The 12,965-nt window shown below is 40.8% G+C and overlaps 1 protein-coding gene across 1 annotated transcript in view; it reads right to left on the reverse strand.

Annotated features, from left to right (window-relative positions):
* Positions 1–12,965, reverse strand: part of LOC134601682 (uncharacterized) — a 152,922-nt gene that overhangs the window by 122,640 nt on the left and 17,317 nt on the right. The window contains exons 2-6 of the mRNA XM_063446197.1: positions 11,187–11,322; positions 2,917–3,196; positions 2,684–2,759; positions 2,479–2,576; positions 683–766 (exon numbers count right to left, since the gene is read on the reverse strand). Of these exons, the coding sequence (XP_063302267.1) occupies positions 683–766; positions 2,479–2,576; positions 2,684–2,759; positions 2,917–3,196; positions 11,187–11,322 (674 nt within the window). The remainder of the gene's footprint in view (positions 1–682; positions 767–2,478; positions 2,577–2,683; positions 2,760–2,916; positions 3,197–11,186; positions 11,323–12,965) is intronic.

A 12,965-nucleotide genomic window follows, 5' to 3' on the forward strand; every position in this document is an offset into this window, starting at 1 on the left:
ATAAAGGGAAACCTTAACAGAACAGGGGCAGGGCAGGACAAGACTGTACATGGACTGGGAATACAAGACAAAATAATACAAGACAAGAAATAATAGGCAAAACAAGGAGACAAAAGTAAGTACTATATATTTAAAACATTGGAGATTTAGACATACATAAATGGCCAAGATGTATGCAGCCCACCACTGTGGCAAAGTACTCCAATTACAGTAGGTTCTTATCTGCCTAGATATGCATGACTAAATAAACAATAATAAAACACACACACAGCACTTACCTGCAAACAAGGGGCAGAGGACTTTGAGCAACTGCCTGCAGGAACCAACTGAAACAAAAGGATAGATGGAAAAAGAAAGGGTGTGGCAACATAAAACAAACATTTAAAGGAATCCAAGATACTGGGAATTCCAGGAACGGAATACAGGAATTAACTCAGAAAACCCAGCATAAAGAAAACCAGACAAAGAAAACCAGAAAAAACAAGAAAGCTAAATAAGAATTGTAGAAAGAGTACTGGATACCAGAAGCCAAGGCCAGACATCTCTGCAGAACAGGACAGGATGTGACCGCATGTTTGTGACCAGCAATTTAAGGGATTAATATTTGCATACCAGGTAAAGTGGTTTGTATATCTAATACAAGGTGACTTTACGCAATACTTTTCCTACCAAACATATTTACCTTTAGAACGGCAGTTGTTTATGAAGTGAAGTATCTCTTCAGAGAGTTCATGAGGCTGGTCTTCCACAGGGTCGGGTGGAAGATCTAAAAAAATAACAAGGTGAAAAAAAAAAAAGTATTCAAGTCCCTATTTAAGGTTATTTAAATATTTATTAAAAGAATCAAGAAAAAATACGTTTTATTGTTAATTTAATTTCATTCAGAAATTATTAAATTTATACTTGTAAAAGGAAAATGTTCAAATCGGACAAAAGTGGTAATGGGAGCACATCAGGGTTCTGCCCTTGGTCTACTCTTTAATCTACTTATAAATGATCTTGAAGTGGATGTTGAGTCATTTGCCGATGTTTGCATTTGACACAAAAGTAGGTAATTGTAGATAAAACAGGTGATCAGGTGAAGTAAAGCAATCAAATATTTGTGGACTATCAAAATGCTATATATCACGTATGACTTTGTATGACCGTACTACTTAATATAAGTATGCTTATATTATACATAAATATGCAATATTTATATTTTTATATATATTCCTTAATAAACTTTGAAAAAAGATTAAAGATATTTCCAAAACTGTTTGCTGTATATGATGGACAGCGTTTGGGTCAGGTTCCGCCCACACTCCTTCCTGACGTTGGTGGGGGAGACCTAATGCGCATGTGCAGCAATGGCCACACTCGCAAAGGATTTAATTAATGCTTTCCTATGGGGATTCTGGTGGTCATGCATAGTCTAAGGAACCGGAAGTCCCTCTATTGGCTGTGTCCACTATAGGAGGAGTTAACCCTTGCAGGTAATTATTGCAGTTTCTCTGCAATAATTACCACTGTAGGGTTAAGGGACATGGGACATTGCATCCAGACCACTTCAATTAGCTGAAGTGGTCTGAGTCCCTACAGTGTCCCTTTAGAGAATTTACAAAGGCAGCCCACAACAGTGTCATGTATGCTGGGGTGCAACTAGCTCCCAGCACACAATTAACAATAGCTCTGGATGTAAGAAACACTGCTCACCATGTCCACTTCAAATTAGATTAGGATTTCCAATATTTCTCATTTTAGTGAATAACCCTGACAGTGTAGTCAATGGGAAATCTAACTACAGTCTTAAAGCGGCACTGTTCCCCCATCCCAAGCAAAATTAGTATTTCATACAGATAAGATCTTTATGCACCAATGCTACACGTATTGATTAGCGTTTGATCTCTTATTGATGTTTTTGTTCGCTTGTTACACATGCCTGTTCTTTATAAGTTTCCAAGCAGACATCTTATTTCGCTTGACCGTACCCGCTTTAACACGAGCAGCAACTACACTTTTTTATCTTTAAGCTTGCTTAATTTTCTATATATTGTACCTTAAATCACTATAAGCGAAGTCATTGCATCTTGGATTAACCAACACATAAAAATAAAAATTAGGCATTGTCTAGCAGGAATTGTAATAACGCTGTATGAACCCTAACCTGTATACCACTATTGCATTTCCCCTCTCTATGTTCTGTACCCCACTGCACATGCCTTAATAAAAGAAAGATCTTTATGCAATGCTCATATTGACTGTGTTGGAGTGAAACTGATATTCCAACCCAGTCAAAAGATTTACAGAGACAAAGTAGGGACAGCTGCAGGGAATTTGGTCTGTCTTTGTCTTGGTCTTGCAGGATACTCAATAGACCTCAATGGTGTACTCTTGCGCATGTGCTAGAGAACAGCAGCAATGTTGGCCCCCTACTGAAGCGAAGCAGACAGAAGAGGATGGGACCGTGAGGGACAGGTTCAGGTAATTAAAACTCACATTTGCCTGTTCCCCCTCCACTAGTCACTGCATCTCCAGATGGGGACAGATCTGCTTTAAGTCCATGAAGTTCAACCTTTAAAACATATATTTTTATCCTGTGGATCCAAAAGAAGTGAAAAAAAACTATTTGAAGACATGAGCAGTTTTACCACAGAAGAAGACCAGCTGGAAGAGGATGGTGGTGCCTACGAGTTAGACTAACCTTCCCGGCCACTGGACCTCAGCGGTAATGTCACAGTCAGAGGTCTTTGCAAATTGCAAAAGTGCTTCCACAGTGACTGAGAACAAGAGTTACAGGTACATGGATACATTTAAAAACCGCTAGCCACAGTTCTATATTTCTGCATTCGCAGTTTTTCTCGTTCTAGTTTTTTTGTCCCTGATTAGGGCAGAACATTTAGTCTTCCATTTTCACATTCATTAAAATGTACTTGCCTTCAGTCCCCGAGGTGGTATGCTTGCTCTTAGGAATATCTCTGAGCGTGCTGGCGTTCCTGTAAATTTCTATCAATCTGGGGAACAGTTCACTGCTCATTCCCCATTTCTCCAGTATCTTGGTTGTTTGTACATTTGAGAAGCTGTGCGATCTCTTGCAATTGTTCATATATTTGCACTCCCCATACAGAAAATATTGACAAATGTGCAATTTGTGACAGCCTGTCCTAAAGGTGCAAGATCCAAATTCGCCATCCCCTTTATTATAATACGTGCACACCTTGTGAGGGAAAGACAAAAAAGATGACAACAGAAAATTAAAATAGCTGCTGTATCTTGTTAAAATAAATACCAGTAATGACTACTGTAATGGTACTGCAGAGATATTTGAGGACTACATATCCCATGAGGATTATCCAACATGTATGCTTTATAAGAAATCTAGCCCACAAATATCGTTAGTGTCAAGGTCTGCCATTAAGTGCCATGGGAATATAATGCATTGTTGTTTAGTAGTGTGTATATTTAAATAAAGAAAATATGTATCTTAATGAACTTTTAGCACCAGGAGTGATTTCTGAAACAAATAGTCAATAAATGTCATAATTGCACAAATATATCAACAAAATGGAAAAAATGTCAACATTTTTTTTTTTCTTTTTATAAATTCCTCTGGTTGCAAAAAAAAGAAGTTCACCAGGCTGAGAAACTGTGCTCTCTGTTACTAGTGTTTAAAGTAGCTCTATCACGATATAATAGTTTTATAATACTAATGCTGTCCGAGTTGAAATTCCAGTGCAAGCCAAATAATCTATAAGATAACATAGGAACTACTTTGTCTTATGGACAACCTGAGGTTGGCAAAAGGCGGTCTGACGGCTGTCGGATTCCGGCATCGTCTTACTCGTCAAGAGACATGATCTATGGAGACTCCCACAGTATTGCGGCTCCTCTATACACATCAGCATACTTTTAAATTCCACAGCCCAAGGGGTCTAGAGGAGGGAGATAGCAGGCAACCACAGAAGAGTAACACTCAAGCTGAGGGAATAGGATTTCATATGGTCAGGTAGGTTAATACCCATGTTATACATTTTGCTAATATTGCAGATGTCTTCTCTCTCATCTGCCTAAAACAGACTATTTTTCGGCTATTGTTTTTATCTGACATGGAAATGCACTGAAACAATTAAACAAATTTAGTATAGATGCCCAACCAAAATGACCCAAAACTTGTGTTCAGTGACAACCCAAATCCCACTGAAAGAAACCTAAGGCACTCACTGTGATACATCAAGCAGCTTTAACGGATACCGCAACGTTTCGACCTGTATCCAGCTCTTTGTCAAGCTAGGTCGAAACGTTGCGGTATCCATGAAAGCTGCTTAATGTATCACAGTGAGTGCCTGATATTTTTTTCATTGACATATGTTTTATGGGGTATGCTGACCCATACTCAGATAGCACCCTGTGATTTTTAGGATTGAGTGCAACCCTTTTTTCTCTTCTGGAACCCAAATAACACTGTCACTGAAGCTTTTTGAATACTCATAAGTGGTGTCACTGGGATCAAAGATTTCATCTACACATTGAGAAAATCATTTTAATATATTATTATTTTTCTAAAACAATTATAGAGAAAAACAAAATACCATTCGGCATCCAAAGTAACATGCAAGGCACACGATACAATAAGACACCCACATTAATTGGGCCACCACTAACGAACAGATGGAACTTGTGTTTGGGTAAGTATGCATTTTAACCTACAAATGAGTTGCCAATTTAAAAGAAAACAATTCAGTCTTTTTATCTGTAGACACAAGGTAAAGATAGAATCAATACAAAATAACACAGAGCCACAATCACTCATATTTACAAGCCTTGTATGGAATGATCTATTCATATATATATATATAGAACCCAACAATTCTAATTTTTAGGTTCAATATATATGAATAGACCATTTTACATGCATTTTTCAGTTACATATATTTGATCCATTCAATTTTTTTTACTATATTTTGTGATAATATATGTATTTCCTATATAAATACACAAAGTCCTATTCATATATTTGTCATGAAATTAGCATTTCTGTTAGCAATATAAATATAAGCACCTATGTAAACCCAAACCACAAAGCCTCTGAACAGGGTAAAGTCCGCATGTACAGAGCTGTGGTTGTGTAAAGTATTAATAAAGTTAGGTTGCGTTCCAGGGTGGATTGCCTCGCATGCGCGAAGCAGCCATTCATGACATACGACGTTACATCCAGCGTGGTTCGCACATGCACGGTCACCCGATGAGACGCGAATACTGGCGGATTTAAAAGGAAGAAGACCGGGAAAGAAGATAGAATCTCCTGGGGAAGTCGTATGATCGACGAAACGCATTGAGCCCTGTTTAAGAAGAACCCTGAGATTTGGTATAAGCAGTCTTCAAACTTATTTGAAAGATCTGTGCACTTTACAATCTTGCACTTTATTCTATGCTGTGAATCATGTGCTGTGAGGGAAAAGTTGGTGTCAGTGGCTTTTCAAGCAGTCACTTATAGCACCTTACTGTCCACCCTTTACTTAAAAACTTTTTCTGCACTTTAACATTTGCACTTTAACTTTGTATAAAGTAAGCTCAGGGCCGGTGCAAGGATTTTTGCCGCCCTAGGCAAAAAAAAATTTGCCGCCCCCCCATATGTCCAGCCCACCATGTGACATCACAATGCCCCGCCCATATGCTCTGCCATATGGGCCAACGCCAGTCTTCACAAAGTATCTTATCTGAAAAGACAGTGTGTTTACATTAAAAAGCCTACAGGCACAGGCTATAGACACCAGAACCACTACATTATGCTGTAGTGCTTCTGGTGACTATAGTATCCATTTAATGTGAGGTAAATTAGAGATTAGTGCCACTAATAATATATTGGATTGCCTACTTACCACCAGATGAGGACAAGAGGCTGATGATGGGCTCAGTCTGGCTCCACAGGAACAGGAAGCAGCTCCATTTTTTAGGGCCCCTTACACAGCTCAAGGTCTGGGCCCCCAGGGGGCATACGCCTACAATGCCCACCCATAAATCCACCTACATGGCCCATCCATGAGTTGGGGATGTTTTATGTGTGCAATTTGTGTAAGGGATGTAGTGTGTTTATAGGGGATGTAGTGTGTGTTTGCGTGTAAGGAATGCATTGTATGTTTCTGTGTGTGTGTGTGTGTGTGTGTGTGTGAGGGGTGCAAGGTTTGTTTCTGTGTATGTAATTGAATGCAGTGTGTGTCTGTAAGGGGTGCATTAATTATGTAAGAGAACGTAAGGGATGAATTGTGTGTTTCGGGTGTGTCTGTGTGTGAGTAGGAATGCATTGTATGTTTCTGTGTGTGTGTGTGGGGGGATGCATTGTGTATGTGTGTAGTGTAAAAGAGAGGGTTTGTGGGGTAGGATAGGGACTGAGATGGGAACAGCTTTCTTTTAAAAAAGAAAAAAAATTCATAGTGCTCTCCCCTCAATTATTGATTTCCCCTTCCCTTCTGTCCCTCCGTGTTCTCCCCTTCTGTCACTTAGTGCTCTCCCTTGGCCCCCTGTCCCTCTGCAGTCCCCCTTGGTGGTCTTCTCACTCCCCCCTCCCCCTTAGTGGTCCTCCCTCTCCCAAACCCCTTAGTGGTCCTCCCTCTCCCAAACCCCTTAGTAGACCTTCCCCTACTCCCCCACCCCCTTAGTGGTAATCACCCTCCTCCCCTCTCCTTAGTAGTCCTCCCTCCTTACCCCCCTTTGGTGGTCCTTCCCCCCCTTAGTGGTCCTTATCCCCCCTCCCCTAGTGGTCCTTATCCCCCCCAACCTCCCATAGTGGTCCTTATCCCCCCTCCCTCCCTCCCCTAGTGGTCCTTATCCCCCTCCCCTAGTGGTCCTTATCCCCCCCTCCCCTAGTGGTCCTTATCCCCCCTCCCCTAGTGGTCCTTATCCCCCCCCAACCTCCCATAGTGGTCCTTACCCCCCTCCCATAGTGGTCCTTACCCCCCCCCTCCCTCCCATAGTGGTCCTTATCCCCCCTCCCTCCCATAGTGATCCTTATCCCCCCCTCCCTCCCATAGTGGTCCTTATCCCCGCCCTCCCTCCCATAGTGGTCCTTATCCCCCTCCCTCCCATAGTGCTCCTGATCCCACCCCTCCCATAGTGCTCCTTATCCCCCCCCCCTCCCATAGTGCTCCTTATCCCCCCCCCTCCCATAGTGGTCCTTATCCCCCCCATCCCTCCCCTAGTGGTCCTTATACCCCCCCATCCCTCCCCTAGTGGTCCTTATACCCCCCCTCCCCTAGTGGTCCTTATACCCCCCCCCCGTCCCCTAGTGGTCTATACCCTCCCCCTCCCTTAGTGGTCCTTATACCCCCCCTCCCTTAGTGGTCCTTATACCCCCCCTCCCTTAGTGGTCCTTATACCCCCCTCCCTTAGTGGTCCTTATACCCAACTCCCTTAGTGGTCCTTATACCCCCCCTCCCTTAGTGGTCCTTATACCCCCCCTTAGTGGTCCTTATACCCCCCCCCCCTCCCTTAGTGGTCCTTATACCCCCTCCCTCCCTTTAGTGGTCCTTATACCCCCCCTCCCTTAGTGGTCCTTATACATCCCCCCTCCCTTAGTGGTCCTTATACCCCCCTCCCCCCCTTAGTGGTCCTTAACCCCCCCCCCCCCCCCCCGCACTCCGTGGTCCTTAACCCACTCAGGACGGAGTCAATAGTGCACGTTCTGATCAAAACAAAACGTAAACAAAAACTAGAATTTGCGCTACATGTCTGTTCACCCGTAGTTCCCCTCTTTCATATTATATGCACCCACACTTATTATATATCATTTTGTTCAGGAGAAACAGGGCTTTAATTTACCATTAACTATTCATATATGGAACATAATTAATTATGAATAAAATTTTAAAAAAATGTGAGAAAATAAGATTTTTTTTTTAAATTTGTATTTCCGTCTGACATTTTAGCTGTGAATGTCATAATACTGTTTTTACTGCACAAAAATGCACATATTTGTAATCAGCGATGTCTCACGAGTACAACAGTATCCCCCATTAACAGGTTTTATGGTGTTTTGGAAAGTTACAGGGTCAAATATAGAACGTTCCATTTTCAAATAGAAATTTGCCAGATTGGTAATGTTACCTTTGAGACGGTGTGGTAGCCCAGCAATGAGAATTACCCCCAGAATGGCATACCATTTTAAAAAGTAGACAACCAAAGGTATTGAAAGTGGGGTATGTTTAGTCTTTTTTAGTAGCCACTTAGTCACAAACACTGGCCAAAGTTAGCGTTCATATTTGTTTTTGTGTTAAAAAAGCAAAAAACGAATATTTGGCCAGTGTTGTGACTAAGTGGCTACTAAGAAAGACTGGACATACCCCACTTGCAATACTTTGGGTTGTCTACTTTTGCAAATGGTATGCCATCATGGGGGTAATTCTCATTCCTGGGCTACCATACGCTCTCAAAGGCAACATAACCAATCTGGCAAATTTCAATGTAAAAAAAATGAAATGCAAGCCTTATATGTGACTCTCTAACTTTCCAAAACACCATGAAACCTGTACATGGGGGGTACTGTTATTCTCGGGAGACTTCACTAAACACAAATATTAGTGTTTTAAAACAGTAAAACATATTACAACAATAATATAGTCCATAAAAGTGCCGTTCGTTTGTAAAAAATGTAAAAAACTTCACTTTTACTTAAAATATCATCGTTGTAATACAATTTACCAATTTGAAACACTAATATTTGAGTTCAGCGAAGTCTCCCGAGTAAAACAGTACCCCCCATATACAGGTTTTATGTTGTCTTGGAGAGTTACAGGGTCAAATATAGTGCTTGCGAATTAAATTCTCTGCACTTTCTCCCTGTGTTGTCAGGCATGACAATCAAATTTTAATTAATCAAATCACCTAATTATGTTAAAAGATTACTTAAATATACACGTAGAATTTTAATACATATGCATTTATAGGTATTTAAATTCTACGTGTATACTAATGTAATATTTTATGTAATTATATGTATTTATCTATATATATATATTTGCGGTTATTTGCATTTTATATATAGATAGATATAGATAGAATGTCATTCTAAGTGTATTTTGTTACCAATATATATATATTAATAACAAAATACAGTTAGAATGAAATTACATATGTATATATAATTTATATTAAATTTTGTTTCAATATTTTATTTATTAATTTTATTATTTTATTTATTTATTATTGTAATTATACGTATTTATATATATAATATATGTGTATATATCTATTATATATATAATATATGTATATTATATATATGTAACGTCAGTCTAAGTGTATTTTAATACTAACATATGTACTTATATTAGTATTAAAATACACTATGTATGACGTTAAATATAAATAATATACATATATATTATATATATAATATATATACATATATTATATATATATAAAAATATTTATTTTATTTTATAACATGTTTAATTTTTTTTTTTTTTTATACTTCCCACCAGCAGGGGGACTGTCTGATATTTCAAACAGTCCCCCTGCTGGCAGATCCACAGCCAGCTATAGGGGGACATGTGATCGCTCTTTGAGAGCGATCACATGGCCCCCGGGGGCCTGATTTGCCGTGGGGGGGCTGCCTGGGCTGGGAGGCAGTCCTCCCGAAGTGGAGCGCCGGGAAGGTAAGTATCCCGGGCGCTCCAGGGCTTAAAGCCGTTACGGCGTGCTATGCCGTCGCAACGGCTTTAAAGCCCACTTAAACCGTGACGGCATAGCACGTCGTAACGGCGGGAAGGGGTTAAACCCCCCCCTCTCCCTTAGTGGTCCTTAAACCCCCCCTTAGTGGTCCTTAAACCTCCCCCTTCCCCCCCTTAGTGGTCCTTACCCTCCCCTCCTGCCCATGTAGCGTGGCTGGGCGGCGCGGAATGCGGGACAGGAACCTTTGTTTCCTGTACCCGGCCGCCGGCGGAATGACAGGAAATGACAGGAAATGCTCAATGCCGCCCGGCCACACTACATGGAGAGACCGACAGGAGGGAGCGCTCTGCGCTTCCCTCTTGCCGGTCATAAACCCGGACGCCCTCCATGCAGCAGTGCTGCGCCGCCTGGGGCTTGCTAAAGCGCGCAGGCGGCGCAGCATGAGGAGGCGCAGCAGGGACAGGGATCCGGCGCCCCCTGGTAAGTTGCGCCCTAGGCGGCTGCCTAGGTCGCCTTACAGGTGGCGCCGGCCCTGAGTAAGCTGCTAGCCATGAGGGTTCAAAGACTATCTGGGCTTTGTATTACTGATTGCACTTTGTAGTTTGTTTCAATATCCACTCTATATTTTTAATCACTATTTTTCAATAAAATAAATTTTTCAATAAATTTTTAAATCTTTTTACGAATTGTTTTTTGTTTTTCTGTTTCGTCTCTGCTTTGAGATATTCCATACAAGGCTGGTAAATATTAGTGATTGTGACGCCCTGTTATTTTGTATCGATATTATCTTAACTTTTTGTTTTTATGTGTGTACAAGGTTAGGAGTGACCTTTAGACAGAGGCTTACTATCACTCACTGCACCTATTCACTTAAGGTTATTTTTATCTGTAGAACTTCGTATTCAATATTTTTATGTATGAAATTAAATTAGTGAACTGTGGGATAGAGCTGCTCTGGTGTACAAGACACCCACTGTGCATGTCATTGAAAACAAATATTTATGATGTCATGTACATTTGCACGTTTCTCCCAGGTTAGCTCCCTCCAGCACCGTTTATTATGCGGGTTGGACTGACATCATACTCCGGCTCCCGGTATCACTGGATGGTGTGCGAGGGAGCTGAGCAGGGAGATTACAGCTCCCTTGCCACCTCCACGCTCAGTCAGCACCCGCCAGCATGCTTACAGTCTTAAAGCGGCACTGTTCCCCCATGCCAAGCAAAATTAGTATTTCATACAGATAAAATCTCCTCATGAGCCCGGCTGCCAGACAAATCCCAGATTTGTTGAGCCCAGTCTAAAGGATTCTGTGACTTAGAGATTTTGTGTGTTTAAACATGGCTCAAAATACCACTTACGTTGAATGTATGAATGCTGTTAACACCTTCTTTTAGTTATTTTTTTTTGTTTTGTAGATATATTCAATGTTTTAAAATAAGCAAAAAGGCACCAGGACACCTAGGCAACATAACCACTACATTGAGGTTAGGGTGTCCCTTTAATTGATCGAAAGGTATACGAACAGACAGAAATATCTTACATCAGGGAGGAAACTTGGATCATTCTGTAACAGGAGTTGCTGCAGTTCGTTCATATTCAGTTCTTGTAACTCGTACATCTTTAACACCTTCCGCATATGATCATTAGTGATGTCATGGCTGAACTTGCAAGGATTCCTGAGGGGAAACACGGTTATATCTATTGGCAGTTAATAGAACACATGTATACATTAGCACAGAAGAAATATGGTTATATGGGAACAGTCCAAAATTAAATATATTTATTTTTTAACATTTGAGTGTTCCTTTTTGTGTTCTAGATTTATTCCTCCCCCATTTCATTTTAATAAAATAAAATGAAATCACCTTTTTTCCATTGCCCAGAACTGCCTTTTTGATGCAGCTGAACCCAGCCTCATTAAGATCATTATCATGAGATAAAGAAACATTTGCGACCTACAATTTATGTGGTAAATGCAGTGCTCAGCAAATCCAATGCTTCTCAAAGATGCAACTGGATTAAATTCTTTGCCAAAAGAGGCATTACTGTCCACTTTGACTACAGTTCAGAGCAAGTAAGGAAGGAAACCCTCCTGGGTGTCTAACCGATAGCTGGGAGGGTGTAAGTAAGGTAATTTATAAATGTGCCAGTTACTCATTTATACAAGATAACCACAAACAATTTCACTACAGTTACTATCTATAGTAGTGTGTATATTGTATTGTACTCATTTATACAAGTAAGCAAAATAAAGAACAAGTAAGTGTAACAGACTTTTTCCCTCTCTGTTCGGTTGTCCGTACCTCCCTTGTTCGTACAACAAATGAAGATGAGTGTTCCCCTTTTTATACCTCCCGAACACCGACCACCCCCTGGCTTGTTAACTTCAAAAAAGTAATTAGCTCAAGTGCTTTCCCTTGGTGGCCGCTAATCGAATAACCAAATACACATGCTCGAGTGAATGGTGGCCATTCACTCCAAACGCAGGCAGTGGTCTCCCAAACGCAGGCAGTGGTACATGGTCGCCGAACGTGTGGAACTCTTTTCGGCTATACGATCCCGCGATCCCTGGGGAAAACTGTACAGCTGCCGATTACACTCCCAAACGCTGGGGGTGTTACTTCAGGCTTTACAGGGTAAAGCGGGTAGTCCGGCTATAGCCTGGGTTCAGGATGATTTTGAGAAACTGTCACAGTCACCTTTGCATAGTAATTTCGCAGTTAGTCGTCCTGTCAGGAATAGTACACCTGTTAATGAAGCTTGCTTAAAAGAGGCTTTGGCTTGCGAAGCTTCTCCGCTTGGTTTTCATTTAGCAAATTCAGTCAAAGAGAAGATATGGAATGAAGAATATTTAGATATGCTTTCTTTGTTACCAATGTCTAAGGATTTCTTGTTAAAACAAGAAAGAGAGGATGACAGGAAAGACCCGGTAACTCGGTCGTTTAACAACTGGTTATAAGCTTTTTGTATTTTTTTGCTACCGTTTATTGTGAACGGCATCCTGATAAGTAGCCTTTTCAACACCTAGAGTCAATATTAGAGCTTTTTAAAAAATTTCGGTGGATTGTCTTGCTACAATTATGATGAAATATTTAGTCAAAAACTATCTGTCCATAAGAATTTGCGTTGGGGTATGAAAGACGTGGGCTCTTGGGTGAGTATGATGCTAGCAAGCAGATTCCCACAGAGAGTCAAGTGAAATCACAGGGTCAGGCTAATGTGGCTCATTCCTAAAGGGAATTAGTTGGTCATTTAACGAGACGCAATGTAAATGACCGTACTTGTGCAGATTTAAACATGAGTGTATGAATTGCGCTGG

Source organism: Pelobates fuscus, chromosome 3 (genome assembly GCF_036172605.1).
Source record: "Pelobates fuscus isolate aPelFus1 chromosome 3, aPelFus1.pri, whole genome shotgun sequence".
NCBI classification, from domain to species: domain Eukaryota; kingdom Metazoa; phylum Chordata; class Amphibia; order Anura; family Pelobatidae; genus Pelobates; species Pelobates fuscus.